General features: G+C 38.2%; 1 protein-coding gene across 1 annotated transcript in view; it reads left to right on the forward strand.

Annotated features, from left to right (window-relative positions):
• Nucleotides 1-16,300, forward strand: part of PTPRE (protein tyrosine phosphatase receptor type E) — a gene marked incomplete in the record, with an annotated part of 115,624 nt that overhangs the window by 54,863 nt on the left and 44,461 nt on the right. The window contains 1 exon segment of the mRNA XM_072424695.1: nt 14,800-14,905. Coding sequence (XP_072280796.1) covers nt 14,800-14,905 — 106 coding nt within the window.

Raw genomic sequence — 16,300 nt, forward strand, 5'->3', positions numbered from 1 at the left:
CATGAAGAAAGAATCATGGTGCAAATCTCGTGTTTTGAATGTCAAGTTCACGCAAGTGTAAGAAATAAACACATTAAAAAACCTTGTCAACCGCATATAGAAATTAATGTGCGTTGTGCATTTGTAATGTGCTTTCTAAAGCTTTAACAACATCTTCTGATTAAATAAGGCACCTTTAGGGCGTGCTGCCATTGATTTAGGTTTAAGCATTCAGCAATTTGTCGACACCTGCCAAACATTTTTGGCAAAATAAACAGCTCCAAGTAAAGCCAATTGAGGTTAGTGGATTCTGAAATTAAATACTGCTCCTTTGTTTTTTATGTTACAGGATGGGCATTGACATTTCAAAGCATTTTGATTACAACGCATTTGGAAAGCTTTATTAACTTAGCAAATACTTGGTCTTGACACCAGTTTGACTGAAGCCTTAAAGCAATGCCAAAAAAGTCATATATACATGTCCCTGTAAATAGAGGGATTCTAAACTCTCCTTTACTGTGGTCTCATTCTCCTATTGACCACGTAAAGCCATACTTTTAGACTCTTCCAGGGGTGTAGGATACCCTTGTCCCCGATTATACTCTGTGGCTCATTTTTGTGACTCCTATATCATTACTGTATCCTGTGGTTAAGATCGGAGACATGGCCATAGAAAAAGATGGTATAATACCTCTTCCTTTGCAAGGGCTGATTTTTTTGGCAATGACTGTTGATGATCAGATTGGTGATCAGACACAAGGATTCTGCTTTGCTTTTTATTTATGTGAGCAACACAAGGTAGCAACTATGTAGTGTGAGGGCCTACTTAAATGAACCATTTAAATGATATCTAATCTAGGGGGGCTCCTACATTTCACTCTGTTTAGAAATGTGGTTGAGTTGAAAGAGCAACTGGATAACTGACTTCACCTATCTCTGTTGCTCAACTCTGGAAAGGAGCACCAGCACAGGGCAGGTACTGAAAAGAGGAAGAATGAAGGTGGCCTCTGCTGACCCCTCTTTCTTTTCTTCTTGGGTGTCTTACTGATCAGTGTGGCTTCAGGATTACCCATATCACAGACTGGGAGCAAGTATGCAGACTTCATTTTGTTTATCTCAGGGTCAAATTCTAAGAAACTCTTGGGACCCAAACTAATCTCCTGCAGAAGTGTATTGCAGCAACATGCGGCATGTGTTACCCACAGCATTAATGCGTTGGCAAGTTACCACTAATTTAAAAATGACAGCCTGACGCTGCTCCAATGTAAATGTAATGAAGCCACCACAGCACATGGTAAAACATGACTGTACATTGTGTGCTTTCAGAAAATATGTGCTGCATGCCCATTTTTTAGGACTTTACTGAGTTGCCAGTCCATTTATTAGATTGTTTATTGCAAGATACCAAATGCTAAGAAGTAAATAATCCCTGAAGACTAGAGACAGCCAGAGCTGCACATTTTCAGATGGGGAATAGCCAAATCAGCTCCTGTATTTCTCTGTGCATCGGTTTCCTTTAAGTGGAAATCACAATATCCTCTCAACAGCATTCTGTTCTGGCAATCCGAATTTTCGAATGTTTATTCTCAGGCTGGCCACAGATGGTACAAATATTTGTTCAATGTGATCATAGTGCACTCTGTGTGAACAGCCTTAATGTGATAACCAAAAGAAAAATATGTGATTAGTAGAAAATCAATCCAATCAATGTTGCTGAACATGGTTTATCGTTCTGATTGTTTGTGCTTTTCACGATTTTCTAGATCGTTTGAAAATCATTTCCTTTAATTTCTACCAGTTTTCTGGTTATTTTATGCACACAAAACACTCCGATTATCATACACATTTTAGTCGTGCAAGTCCTTAGATCCTGACCAATCAAAAGTGTTCTCTAAATATGAGCCGATTATGGAATATGTCCAAAAATGCACACAGCTGACAGATGTCTAATTTGAATATATTAATATCAATAAACAGTCTCAATCAGGAAACCCTCCAAATTACCACAACAAAGGAGGCAGTAAATACATCTCATGCCTTCCCATAGCCTAATTTACAACATATAGTGTACTGTACAATTACTTTTTTGAATATGAGCTGCTTATCTATGGTGTCAGGGAGAATACATCATATGTATCATTTATCTTTGCTTTATACTGATTTCTTACTATAACGTATGTTAATAAGACCAGACTCAAAATGTACAAAGTCCCTGTAACATGAGCTCAAGGTATTCCTCACACAGTATTGGCTGGTCTAATACCGTAGCCTATAGATATAGCACCAACATATGAAGTGCGTTTCAAAGTCCATTTGTCATATTAGTAACTGTCCCTCAAAGCTTTGGTTCTTTTGCCTTATTTTGCCTTCCTTCATCTCACCTTTGCCACTTGGTCCCTTCTCTTTGTCCTTTCAAATATTCTTTCTGGATCCTTTACTCAATCCTTTGTCTTTTTCCTCCTTTTCTTTTGCTCCGTCCTCATTTCTTTTCCTACTGGCCCATTTGTTTGATCCTCTCTCTGATTCCTTTTTGTTTCTTGGTTTGGTTTGCTTGGTTCTCTCTCCTGTTCCTCCTAGCCCATTTGCTTAAAGATCTCTCATAATCATTCATTGCTAAGTCCTCTCCCCTATTCCTTTTGGTAAATTTGCTTGATCTTCTCTTCTATTTCTTCTGATCTGATCATCTCACCTCTTCTGGTTTATTTAGTCAGTCCTCTATTTCTTTTAGTCCCTTTGTTTTATCCTCTTTCCTATTCCTTATGGTCCCTTGGCCTGATCTTCATTCCTATTCCTCCTGACCCTTTTTGTGTGGTCATCTCTTCTATTCTTACTGATATTTTTCAGAACTCTCTTTCTCTCTCCTTCTTTTGGTCCATTTGCTTGAACCTCCCCCATTTTCCTCTTGGTCCATTTGCCCAGTCCTCTCATCCACCTGGGATGAAGTCATCTTGGAGTCTTGCATAGCTCTGCTAACACAGTTGGACACCTTGGACAGCCACATCCTATTAAGGATACTTACCTGTACCAGTACCGTTGAGAATTTCTTTATGGAGTGTTTTAAGTTGTGTCTTTTCTTGCTAAAATATGTAACATTCTCATAAATACCCCTGAGGAAGCCAAGAGGTGAAACGTGTTATGTTTTTCATACCTCTCCAGTTAATTGAGGTTGTTTGGTCTATAGTTTATGGTTGAATAACCTGTGAATATATAATAGGGAACGACACACTTTATGATGGAAATGAATGTATCTCTTGTTACAGATACTTTACCTGTAATATTACTGTTATCTCCTATCTCCTATTTCTCCTGGTTCTTTTGCTCAATGCTCTCTTTTCCTTCCGGTCCATTTGCCCAGTTCCTTTTTCATTCCTCTCCATCCATTTGCCTTATCCTCTCTCCTATTCCTCCTGAATCATTTGCCTGATTTTATGTCCTTTTTCTTATGATTCCTTCACATGGTCCTCTCTCCAATTCCTTCTGGTCTCTATACTTAGTCCTATTCTTGTCCACATTGTTAACATTGTTTGAAAACCTCTAACATTTCAACTGATTGTGTATAAAAGTGTCAGTGACATTACCAGAGGATGAATGAGATAGAAGGAGATTACGATGAATAATGTGCAGGACTGGTACATTCAGCCCAGTACTTCTCCTCCTGTGAGAGTACTTCCTTCTCTATGAATTCACAGACTATTTATAGCAAGCGTAAAACACCCAGCTGCAAGCTGAGAAATCCCCAATAACCGCACACACACACACTACTGCTGCAATTTACATTTTTTTATTTGGCGTACCTCACTTTGCACACTTGCACACTTTGTCAGTATGGCGTGCGGAATAAAAATTGATTTGCAGCATGTGGGTATTCCTGTCCAGAGGATGAACATAGTCTTTCCGCTCCGGTAGTACATTTAGTGTTGCCGGAGGCAAACATCTGCCACTGCTGCAGGAGACATGCCATAGCTTCCAACTGTCCATCTTTTACAAGCAAAGTTTGTCTTGTGCTGTCAAACTTTTTGTTTGCCCTTTCTTCCATTGTCATCCCACTTTTAGGTCTGTTCTGTTGTTGTTTAGATCTGTAATAGCAATAAATATAGCTAAAGTTGGGTTGACAAAACCATAGCATACCTTAACTTGAGAACTTTTCCCAGGTTTTGTTTTTTCTCTGTGACCATTCAGGAACTCTTGGAACATGGACAGCAATAAAATACTCAGACTATTCCTACCATATTGCATCCAATACCAAATAACCAGCTTGAGGTGGAGTTGATTTCCATTTCTTATTTGAACATGCTAGTATAAAAAAACACAATGATCTTGATTTGGGGTCTTACAACTTTACAGTGAAATCCTTGTTTTTATTTATTTCACGAGATATGATTGTTTGGTTGCTATTAGGAGGAGGTTTTCACAGAAATTAGGAGTTTTCCTAATTTCTGTGAAAAATGTTTAATTAGGGTTTTTATCATTTTGGCAGAAGCCATTGAAGATCATAGGAAGAGTAAAATTAGGGGTGATTTTTTTGGCTTGAGTTCCTTTTTCAGTACTTCCAGTATTCAACCTCCTGAGTATAAAGCTCCTTTAAACTACTCTAGACATGGTTATCTTATCTACTGTACATTATTTTAGTTGGTTTACAAAACCTACAAATGGGAGGCATTATCGGAAACAGGTTTTATTTGCTGCTACAGATCTCAAACTTTTTAGGGCCTAAGTTTTGTTCCAAGATGTAGCGCTTTAATACAAAAATCAGTCAGTCGCCCGCACTTCTCTTTTAAATGAATGCATTCGATTGCATTTTAATAATTTCTCAGGGTTGATTTATTGATTGTGACAACAATTGGCCATGTCCAATAATGTGTTTAAATAGCTTCTTGTAGTCTAAATTTGATGCCTGTGTAACAGGGTATTAAAGAGTGACTACACAGGAGCCCAACAGACACAGAGCACTGCCATCCTATAAAAAGAATTGCCCATACAAGGACCATCATGCAATATCTTTATGAAAGCTGTAGATTTGAAAATAGATTTCAAAATGTTCAATCCTGTACCAGACGTATTCCATGATCACCCGGGTTGTCCCATGATAGTCTATCATCTTATGTCCCTGAGAGATATAATTAATCAGGCCCTATGTGTCCACATTAAATCCTTGAATTCCAATTGTTTGTGCTTCTGTTACTTGGAAAAGCTGCTTCCATGATGTCATTGCCTGGCTCGCTAAAAAGGTTGCAGGATCTCACTGGGCAGCAGTGTTACTTTTGCTAGTAGTAGCTAGTGATGCTGTAGGAGCAGATTCTCCTTCAGTTACATGAACAGGAATGTTAGTATGGCACAGATCTTATACCTGCAAGGAGAATTATAACACTTCTTTAACTCTGCCACCCTTCTTGCTCTCTGGAAGTGCCATGCTGCTTTGCCAGTGGGCTCCATTAGAGTTTTAAAGAAGCGTCCTTTCTTCTCTGTATTTACCAATCCATACATGAAGCTGAAATATGGTTCTCACACACCTCTGCAGCAATCTGCCGCCCACACACACACCATATTCTACGCTTTCATAGCTGCATTAGCTGACAGTCAGAGGGAACCATTGTTAGTTCAAATGATAAAATAAACCCTCTTGTCCTCCCACCCGCAGAACAGCTACAGGGAAAACTCTTTTTACTATATTGTTTGATTGAAAGCAAAGTATATAATTGTCGGGGTCATTAATTCCCATGGATTTTGAAGGGTTTACTTCCATAACAGAACTGGTGAGCATGTGATTTAACCCCTTAAAATGAATTAGACACAGATTAGTCTGTATATGCAGTGTGTGATAATATTTATGCAATATTATATACATATATATATTTGTATAAACAATATTATACATTAATACAATGTATAATATATTTATAAAAAATATAATAAATAAATATAAAATTGAATAAATAATGTGAATATATAGTAACAGTTTTACCTTCCAAATGACTTGTATTGTTCATCAAGACATATTTATCCAGACTTACCAGATAGCTTAGCCCTGTCTTGATTTTTAAGTAACACTTACAGGTGTTATCTTTCCCTTAGTTTGTGACTGGACAGAAAAAGGAGAAACAACAGACTAATGAGCTCATCAGAATTTTTTTCTTTCTTCCTAACAACATGTTCCTTGTTATGATGTCTAAATACTACATCAGAACAGATTGGCCCTTGTGCTTCATTTTCTTTCTATGCCAGTCTAACTCTGCTGTTCAGGAGACAATAGGAAAGCTGAAGGTCCACTTTGACTTAGTCAAATTCTGCATTTAAAGTGCAACTGTACTCAAAAAGTAAAATAGGTAAACTAGTGTAATTAAAAAGCTAATTAAACATAAGAAGTATCCCGAAAGATTATACCTTTTAGAAGGGAATTCGTCTTGAAAAACAGCAGTGCACCTTGTATTTGAGATGACCTAGGCACTCATGTACCATTACCCTCATAGTTGTATATCTAGAGAATGCAATCTAAGGTAATGCAGACTCTGACTGCTAGTTTTAGGAAATTTGGTGATATCATTATTGTATTGTTCATTGTTCTCCTTTGCTGGAGGCAGTGACATGGGGAAGCAAAGCACTGCCTCTCACCAGATGTCCACTTCCATACAGAGCCAAAGTGTAGAACAAGGCACCAGCAGGGAAATCTAAGGCATTCCTGGTAACGTCACCCTCACTGCCTGATTTTCAGTTTTCAGAGTTAAATGAATGTAGCAGCTTGGGCAATAAAAAGTTCACGTTATTAATATTTTAATGATTTCTGTAAAGTTCTGAAGACGCAGTGGGCTACACAGTGTCAATGTTTTCACTCAAGATTCACTCACATTTAACCCAATCATTAGATTCCTTTAGAAAACATGTAAATTATCCTTTACTCATAGTTTGTACATTTTTCAAACACATCTAGTGTGAAAAAAAGTAAATTTTAAGAAAAAGTTAGGTCAGTCTTTGAATACTTTTCAAAACAAACTGCTTAGTAATCAAAGAACATTATACCCATAATAACAAATAACAATGAAAAAATTAGATGCGGAAAAACATACAAGTCATGAAGAAACACAATTATATATAATTGAAATAATAAAGAACAGACTCCTATATACAGAAAAATGGCATTTTACAGATAAAGAGATGCTTTAAAATCCCTGAACATTGGTGCTTTCTGCTCAGTTATTTTTGTGTTTCCTAGGTAACGATGGTTCCCTTTCTACCATACCGCTGTCCCTTATGGGAAAAGCAGGCCAAAGGCACAGCGCAGTCTGAAGCGTCGTGAAATGAGAACAGAGCGGATGCTCGGAGATCTCTCTTGGCTCAATTGTATATTCAATAATGCATAAGAAAGCTCTCCGCACTTCAGACTGCAGTTTACCGGAGCACCGATCACACAAAGCAAAGCTATTAGGGCAGTGACCTGTGCCTCTGTAATACAGGAGAGCTAGTGACAGCTACCTTAAAAATAGAACTATGGGCAAAATAAAATGACATATAATATGCAGTCTTCTCCCCCAATTCTACCTTTTCCTTAATCCTGCTAGTAGTTGATTGTACACTTCCACTGCAGGTGATTTACTTAGCAGTGTTGTCACTACTAGATAGGTCTGTGTTCTCATGTAAAATGTGTAACAAACGCTTGCCGTCATTGTTAGGGTTTGTTACACACTTTACTTGAGGATACAGCACCATCTACTGGTGCCCAACAACCATGCACAAAAGGTTACTTAAGAGCAAGTGACTCCTCATAACCAACTCAAAAGTACAAAATTGCTTTAACCTTTAAAAAGGGTAAAATAAAAAAATACAGACTTAGTCCATGTGATTTTATTTTTCCCCTTTTAAATAAATTTAAGATGAGTTTTTGGCCATTAGGACCCCTACTGTCTCTCCCTTCTTAATATTACCTGTGGAGGTTGGTGCTTTGACTGAGTGGAAGGGACTTTTCACTCCAATTATGTGGAATCCATAAAACTATCATACTTTTTCTCTGTCTTAAAGGAAGCCTGTCCTGAGGAAGCCAATTTCAATATCTGTGAAACGCGTCAAGTTCAGCTTTATAAGAAATTCAAATAAAAAAATAAGCAATGTAAACTATATGATGGAGATTTGTTAAAATGTAGGAATTGTGTCACCAATTCTGATTTCATTAATAAGTGTTATTGGTTTTATAATTTTTGGATTTATTTTTTATTAGGGCAGCACTGTGGCTCAGGGGTTAGCACTCTGACCTTTGCAGCAATAGGTCCCAGGTTCAAATCTTGGCCAGGGCACTATCTGTATGGAGTTTGCAGGTTGTTCCTGTATTTGTGTGGGTTTCCTCTAGTACTCTACTTTCCTCCCACATTCTAAAAACAGATGCAGTTAGGTTATTTGGCTTCCCCCAAAATTGACCTTATACTGTGTAATGACATATGATTATGGTACGGATATTAGATTGTGAGCCCCTTTGAGGGACAGCTAGTGACATGACTATGGAGTTTGTAAAGTATGGTGTAATATGTTGGCACTATATATATACTGTCTAATAATAAAATACAAGGATTTTGCAATGCCTGTTTTCCTATATAGTGTTTCAAAACTTCATCTTAGGACTAATTAACCCAAGAACATTTTTGTTCTTGTATTTAGATACAGTTTCAATAAATCTTTCAATGCGCCTATAAAAGCATTTACACAAGCTTTCTATATACAGATAGCAAATAGCTGCTGCTTTAACATGGCTGCACGTCCATTGCTTTTCGTTTGTGGTCATTGTTAATAATGCAATGGTTACAGCAGGAAGTAGCCATTTAGCTCTCCGGCCACAATTTTACTGTACTCGGATGTCTAGCAAATACAAATTTCTGTCTGTGGTAAAACCCAATTTATTGAGATCAAATGATGATTTTTTTATTTAGACACGAAGAGCGTACTTGGTCAAAAATAAGATGATGGCTATAAAGAACATCCAGCCCATGCATTGTATGTCTGCAACAGACCACAATATCCATATTGAGAATTGAATATAGCAAGACGATGAAGCTGTACAGAATAGACATTTGTGCTGATAATCAAGTGGAGAACTGCAATACTTGTATGTGTGGAGTAAATTGGAGAGTAAAATGAGGGTAAAAGGACATAACTAACAACACAAAACTTTTTAAATTTTAATAACATAATTATTATTATTATCCAGTATTTATAAAGTGCCAACATATTACGCAGCGTTTTACAAAGTCCATAGTCATGTCAGGAGTACAGAACCACAGAGCAGTAACTTAGTGAATGCAAATACAGTAACCAAGTAAAGTTCCAGTCAATGCAGAAAGGTAATCCCATGAAATAGCCATACATAAAGCAAGACACACCTTTGATTAGCCATGGAATGTTCTGAATTCCTCCGTATTGTGCAACTACAGCCTGAGTATTGTCCAGCTTATGGCAGAAGACCATTGCACTCTGTTCCTGGTATATCTTACATTTACCTCCATGCTAATGTAATCTTAATATCATGTGTACCTTTTTCAAACTCCATCTTTTTGGAATAAAAACATAAGTTTAAAACCTTAGTCTTGCCTAAATTAAAATATTGGGTGGTAAAAGGCAGTCAGTTTTACTACTTGTGGTGATTTCCTAGACCCCAGCAATGATAATGAACCATGGGGAATTCTACACCTCAGACCTTGGTCTTTACCTGTCCACATTGACCTTGAACAGTTAAACCTGTCACAGAAGCCACAATAATACCATACAAGAAAAATAATGAGAATAAAAAATGATGCTGTATAGAATTTTAGCCTATTTTTGTAGTGTGAATTGCATGTTCCTAAATGAATATGTATATATATCTTTGTTTCTTCTGAACACAAAATATAGGGGTCTTTTTGGCCAAGTCATGATCATGTGACTTATTCACCCCTCTTTATATTTGTATGTATGATCTCACAGCATATGACCTAGCATTCCACTACAGCTTTATTTACTTCGGCTTGTAAAGCCAAAGTTGGTATGTTTACATCATTGAGGAGGAGTATGCTCAGGACCTACAGGGGACATGTCCCAGACCAGTCTTTCTCAACCTGGGGTTCCATCAGAGGTTGGTAGGGAGTTCATTGAGCAATTTATGACTAATCGATACCAATTATCTTTTTGGCTATATGTAAGGGTGACATTCTTCCCAATGACCAACATTGGGAAAAATGTCACTCTTAAATATAGCCCAAAAGAAAGGCATTCTACCTACTGACCACGGCACTAAGCAATGGATATAGTAATTAAAGAAGGGGTTCCCTGAATACCTGAAAATTATTTCAAGGGTTCAACCATCTTAACAAGGTCAAGAAGCTCTGTCCTAGACTGACCAGACACAGAATAGACTAGAGTAGGCATTGGTGGTCAGAAAAACAGGAAGTCCCACTGGAATATTAGAGCCATTCACATGAAAGGAACCAGTCGGCAAGAGTCCTAAATTGGCTTTGTTATAAATCCACTTGGAAGCTATTCTTGTTTTGCTGTGTCTTTTCTGTTTTATATTGGTGGTCAGCTGTTAACCACATGTCAACATATTGGAGGATTTCTGTTTTTAAGTCAATGCTGTGGCCATTATGATAGCTAATTAATGACCAGTTTGTGGGGGATCAATTGTATCTGGTACAAATGTATACTATATCCATGCTTTTTATTGTATTATCATTAATGTATACTTTTTTTAATATATGTTTGTCTAATTGTTGGTAAAGCCACCAAAAAATAGTCCCATTACTTCAAGGATATGAGCATGTTGTTCTAATCCTTATCTTTTAATTCCTGTGTTAAATTAAGAGACTGGCTTTTATTGCATTTGGTCAGAACCATTATGATGGGTTTCTAATTTTCATGTTGGATTTTTTTTTTATACCATAATGTATGCAACTGCAGAAACTGCAACATTCCAAGGAGGGTGGGAACATTCAAAAATCAAAGGTTGGAAGAAACAGAGCTGGGAAATATGTTGAGAGGATCTCACTGCTGGAATATTGAAGCCAGGAACTGACTCTGACCCCCAGGCATCATCTTTAATTAAAATATGGATGGAGAATGGTGATGAACTCCCGAATGGTGACTGATGGGCCTGAAGGGGTAAATAGAGTGTCCATTGACCTGGACTGTTATCTAACTCCAAGTAAAAGAAAGATTGCTACCTGGATACAAGGAAAGAGCAAAACGTCAGGACTCCTTTAGTGGTGTGGTGTGTTTCAGACCTATAATCCAAAGTCAAACTGAAGCATAGAAAGATCAGGTGTCTTTCCTTGCTACTGTACAGAAGGGTGTGAAGATCTCAAGATTGCATGGCATAAGAATTTGTGTAGATCAGTGTTTCTTGACATTTCTAACATGGGGAACCCCTTTAAATAATTTTCAGGTGTTTAGGGAATCCCTATAATAATTACTATATTTACTGTTCACAATAATAATAATGCCTCCTATATTGGTGGTCGTTGGGAAGAATGTCACCCTTACAGATACCTAAAAAGATCATTGGTAACAATTAAACTGACCCCAGAGTCAAAAATGTCTTTCTGCTCCTGGAACCCCTAGCTACTGTAGGAAGATCCATAAAATACCATGGAACCCTGGTTAAGGAGGGTACAGAAGCATCCAAACAAAGTCTTCAGCAGGCGGAGATATCGGTGGCCCTTATAGCTTACTTCCCCTTCCTTGTCAAAATTTCTGTTTGAATAAGCCAAATATACTGTGACACCAATGAGGATCCTCACAAGGAAAGCTGTTATAATATGAACTGGAGAAGATTCTCTTTTACATCCTACATCTGGCTCTCCGCAGACACAGAATTGTGCATGCAATGCTCACTTACACGCCTGCTTCACATTCTGATCTAAACGACAAGACTAGCAGAAAATGACACCCAGGGGATGGGGGGAAAACAGCTTGCAAAGTAACATTCAGCCCCTCTAGCTTGTTCAATCAATTAATATACTTCCCTCGGGGTCTGACAAAGCCAAAATAAATGGCGTTTAGGGGGTTACCTGCAGTCATTAGAATGTTGCTATTGCTGAGGTCTTTGTGGTCTATGGAGAATTCCAGCAAGTAATGTTTTATACCCTTGCCTGTTTAAGACCCCCCCAATCCACCCACATTTCTTCATTTAATGCAGCACACTTCTCTGACCAATAACCATTAATAATGAAGAAACCAAGAGAGGAGCAGAGTGCAAATGTAGAAGGAATGGAGACACACTACTTGCTGAGAAGGATCAAAGGACTCTTTAAAATTCACATAATAAACACAGATATTTTACTTTATTTTATGGAGAATATGACAGGAGGAGCTGAAGAATACAGAGGTGGAGCACACTGGGGAATTTCAACAGAGAGATCTCTCTATCTGTTGGAATATCAGGAACTGACCTATCTGGTTTTTGAATTTGGCATTGCCAGCTGTCATTTAGAAACTGTAAGTGTGCAGAGCTCACACTTTGCTACTCCTGGTATTTTTATTATAGGAAGATTCTGTAGAGAAGTTTTTCTCAACCTTTTTATCATGGTGAACATCCTTAAATAACTTTCAGGTCGTTAGAGAACCCCTTCTATAATTATTATATCCACAGCAATCAGTATATTAGTCTGGTGGTAGGTAAGAACAATTCCTCTTCCTTTGATGTGTGTCATCACTGGAAATATTCACCTACTTTAATTGTCCTGGTGCCCATCATCAGTGGGACTGAACAGGAGGGAAAACCCAAAAAGTTGAGTTCACAAGAACAGGAATAGAGGAGAAAAGTTTTAAATCTAAAATTTGTTTGCACATCATTGTCTATGTAAGACTACCCTCACTTTAGATGGATTTCTTCACTACACCTGTCTTGTCTAGGAGAAAAAGATATAGCAAATCAATGAGGCACAAAAGCCAAATAAAAAAGGGTAGGGGTTTTCATGTTCCCCTACATTATTCGAAACATCAAAGGTTTAGGCTTTGGATATACTTTGAAAATACCTGCTCAGAAAGTAAAGCTGAACTGCAGCCTTGCCTTCAGTCTTGCACAGTTGTACAGACTCTGAACAGAAGTTACTTACTCTGATTTCACTGTACACAGCTTCTCACAGTGTTCATTAGAAGTTTTATCACGTCAGATGGAGTCTACCTCACTTCCTGGCTGGACACCCAGCATAATCTAACATCTAAAAGGTGTTTCTTAACCTTTTTTAACATGGGGAAACCCTTTATATACCTTTCAGGTTTACATGGAACCCCTGCTATATTTACTATATCCACAGCTAACAGTACATAAGAATGGAGGTCAGTGGGAAAAATGACTCCTAAATTGCTGACCAATGGGAAGAATGTCACCCTTACAGATAAGCAAAAAAATCAGTTGAACTCACAAACTACAACCTTTGGAGAAACTCTGCTGTAGAGTTTAGGGAGAGGATGAGAAATATGGGGGAGCAGGGTGCAAGGTATAGGTTAGGGTTTAGCCCTGCAAAAAATAAAGGAATACGTTAGGTTGTGTTGGATACTCTGAAGGGTTACAATTAACTGAACTAAAAAGTAGTGCAGAACCACAAGGCAGACAATGTCTGTCCCAGTCAATGCTGAAGAGTAATGTACAAGAATTAGGTAGCCATACATAAAGCAAGGAACAACTTTGATCAACCATGAAATATTCTAAACACTATTTAGGTCCTCCAGAATGACTCCAGGTGTGACTTCACCATGATTTGCCATTGTCGTATTTTGAAAACTTGCTAGAAAGAAGTCGTCTATAGTTGACACTGACACTTTGCTGATCTCCGTGTTATAAATATCTTTAAGGGCTGAAGGGAGATTTTGTAAAGGTTAAGGAAAGCATAAGAAGTTTGAGGGGGCAGGCGAAGATATTGGGTTGAAAATAGTTAAGTACAGTCATAAAAGTGGTTAGAAGATCTCAAAACCCAACCACGGGTATTCTACACAGGAAGTCACCTTGTGCATGCAGACAATGCTGTGTGTGGTTGTATATGGAAACTGAAAAAATAGAAATGGAAGGATTGTATGTTGATGATCATATACATTACTGAAGAATTTTTATAGCACATGAATGATAGAACAAGTGCACTTTTTTATAGTATAGGCCTAGCACTCCTTTAGTGATGGTGCTTCTGGACTGAGCCTAGTTAGAGAATTGCTGGCCTCTAGGAAAATCAAACTGAATCCTGATAATAGTGAGTTTGGTGTATAATGATGTGTAACAGATGATATATATCGATCCTTAGAAGTTATAAATAGATTTAGTTTTATTGAATTGTGGGAATTGGAAAACAAAACAAGAGGATATTCCTGCGTTGTGATGTTGGCACTGCACGGTTGGATGATAGGGAATCGTGTTTATGTATGACACAAAGATCTAGGCTCCAGTCACTGGGGAATGTAGCATAGAGTTACATCGAAGGAGCAAAGTCTAACTTCGCAGGTCTTTTATTTTTTTATCCTGGCACTGCTTATACCTGGGCCCCGTCAGTTCAATCCTCTGCAGTGCTCAACCCAGAAATTGTTTTAAGCTGGGTGGGAAGAAATTGTAGGCGGGTGGCAGCACCTGTATTGTGACCAAACGCTTCAGTAACCACCCAAAAACAGCCAGGTGGGTGCTAAAAAGTGCCGGATGGTGCGCCCAGCTAAAAGGGCCCGGGGAGAACCCTGCTCTGGCCATTGATGACCTGGTGTTCATGGGGCAGATAATCCTAAGCTATTGATTTTACTGGCCAGAAATTTTCAACCCTGCCACCTTTCTTTTATTAATTTTGTGACTAATGTCAATGAATTCTGATCGATTTTTATTTTCTGTTGTTACAGATACTACAGAACCCCCCGATGGTGACACATCCTCGTTATTAACATCAGTCCTGGTACCTTTGCTCGTTTGTTTTGCACTCATTATTCTGGCTGGGTACCTTCTAAGGTAAGTGTCTTTTATAATTGTTAAAAGTACAAAATTAGTGTTCAGCAAGCTTGGGCAAAGGATAATACATCACACATGACTGTATGTTGGAATTATATAGACTATGGAAATATTTGGCGTATTGGCTGCTTCAGCAGATGATTCGCCAATAGTAATGGCCAGCTGAGTGAGGTTTTAAGACCTAAGTATCTTAGCTATCTTATAGTATCAATAGCAATGGCAGATCATAAAACAGGGTAGTGCATGACTTGTTTTATCTACCTTTAAAGGTAACAGAACTTTTAATACATTTTATTACCTAATTATTTCCCCTTCCTCCAGTAATCCTGTAAACTGAGGGTCCTCTAACTTTTCATACACTTAGTTCACCCTCCTCCAAACAGTGTAGGGTTGCACTGTGCTTGTAAAAAGGAATGAACTTTTTTATGGCTTTGAAAAATGTGAATCAGGATACACAGGCAGGGAACTGAAAAGTTTCTGGCTTACACTGCTTGCCTACACAGGTTGTAGGTTGGTCTGTCTTGTATTTGCACGCTTGCTTCTTTTGTTTTTGGAGGTTAGCCAGATTTATATTGGGAAGTTGGACTGTTTTGTTTGTGCTGGCTGGCTTGTTTTATTTTTGCAGGTTGGTCTGTTATTTATCTGCAAGTTGGTGTTTTATATTTGGTGGTTGACTTGCTCTATATGTGTAGGTTGGCCTTTTTTATGTCTGGAGGTTGGTCTTTTTTAAATCTGTAGGTTGGTCTGTTTTATTCGCAGGCAATAGCCCTGTCAGGGTAAAGCAGCAGTGCTTTGGTTGTTTTCTATCTGCAGGTAAATGAGTGGACAGGTGCATTCACTGTAGGTCTTATGGCGCCCACTATTGCCCTCCATCTCATTCATCCAGCTTCTGGCAGTAGCAGCATTGTACAGCACGCTCCTGTTGTCTTTCGGGTATAAGGTTGGTTAAATAAATAGCGGGACAGCAGCAATGTTGGTAATGTTTACTGTTCCTGCAGCCGTCTGCAACTCACAGAATAGCTAGAGATGTCTGCCCTAAACGCTGATTTGTTGTGTGGGAAATGTACAGTGTTCTAATCAGGCTCTGCTGCACAGAAAAAAATTCCCTTATTTCTCTTAGCAGTGGATATTCTTTCCATAGGAACAGATAGCAGGGTAAATGTGGCTGAGTGACTCCCAAGATTTCAGAGTGTGGGCAGATAAGTATAAGGATGGTACCAGGTCAAATACAGGTACCTAACCCTGCTTCCATGTAAAAACAAAACAAAACATAATATATTAATGAAACCTTATCATGAAAATAGAAAAATCTAAAAATCAAAAAAAGAATACTGACCTCTCCTGCAGCTCTGCCGGAATAGTCGACAAATAGTTACCAGAATGTCTGTTAGGACC

This window comes from Pyxicephalus adspersus, chromosome 10, assembly GCF_032062135.1.
Source record: "Pyxicephalus adspersus chromosome 10, UCB_Pads_2.0, whole genome shotgun sequence".
Classification (NCBI taxonomy): Eukaryota; Metazoa; Chordata; class Amphibia; order Anura; family Pyxicephalidae; genus Pyxicephalus; species Pyxicephalus adspersus.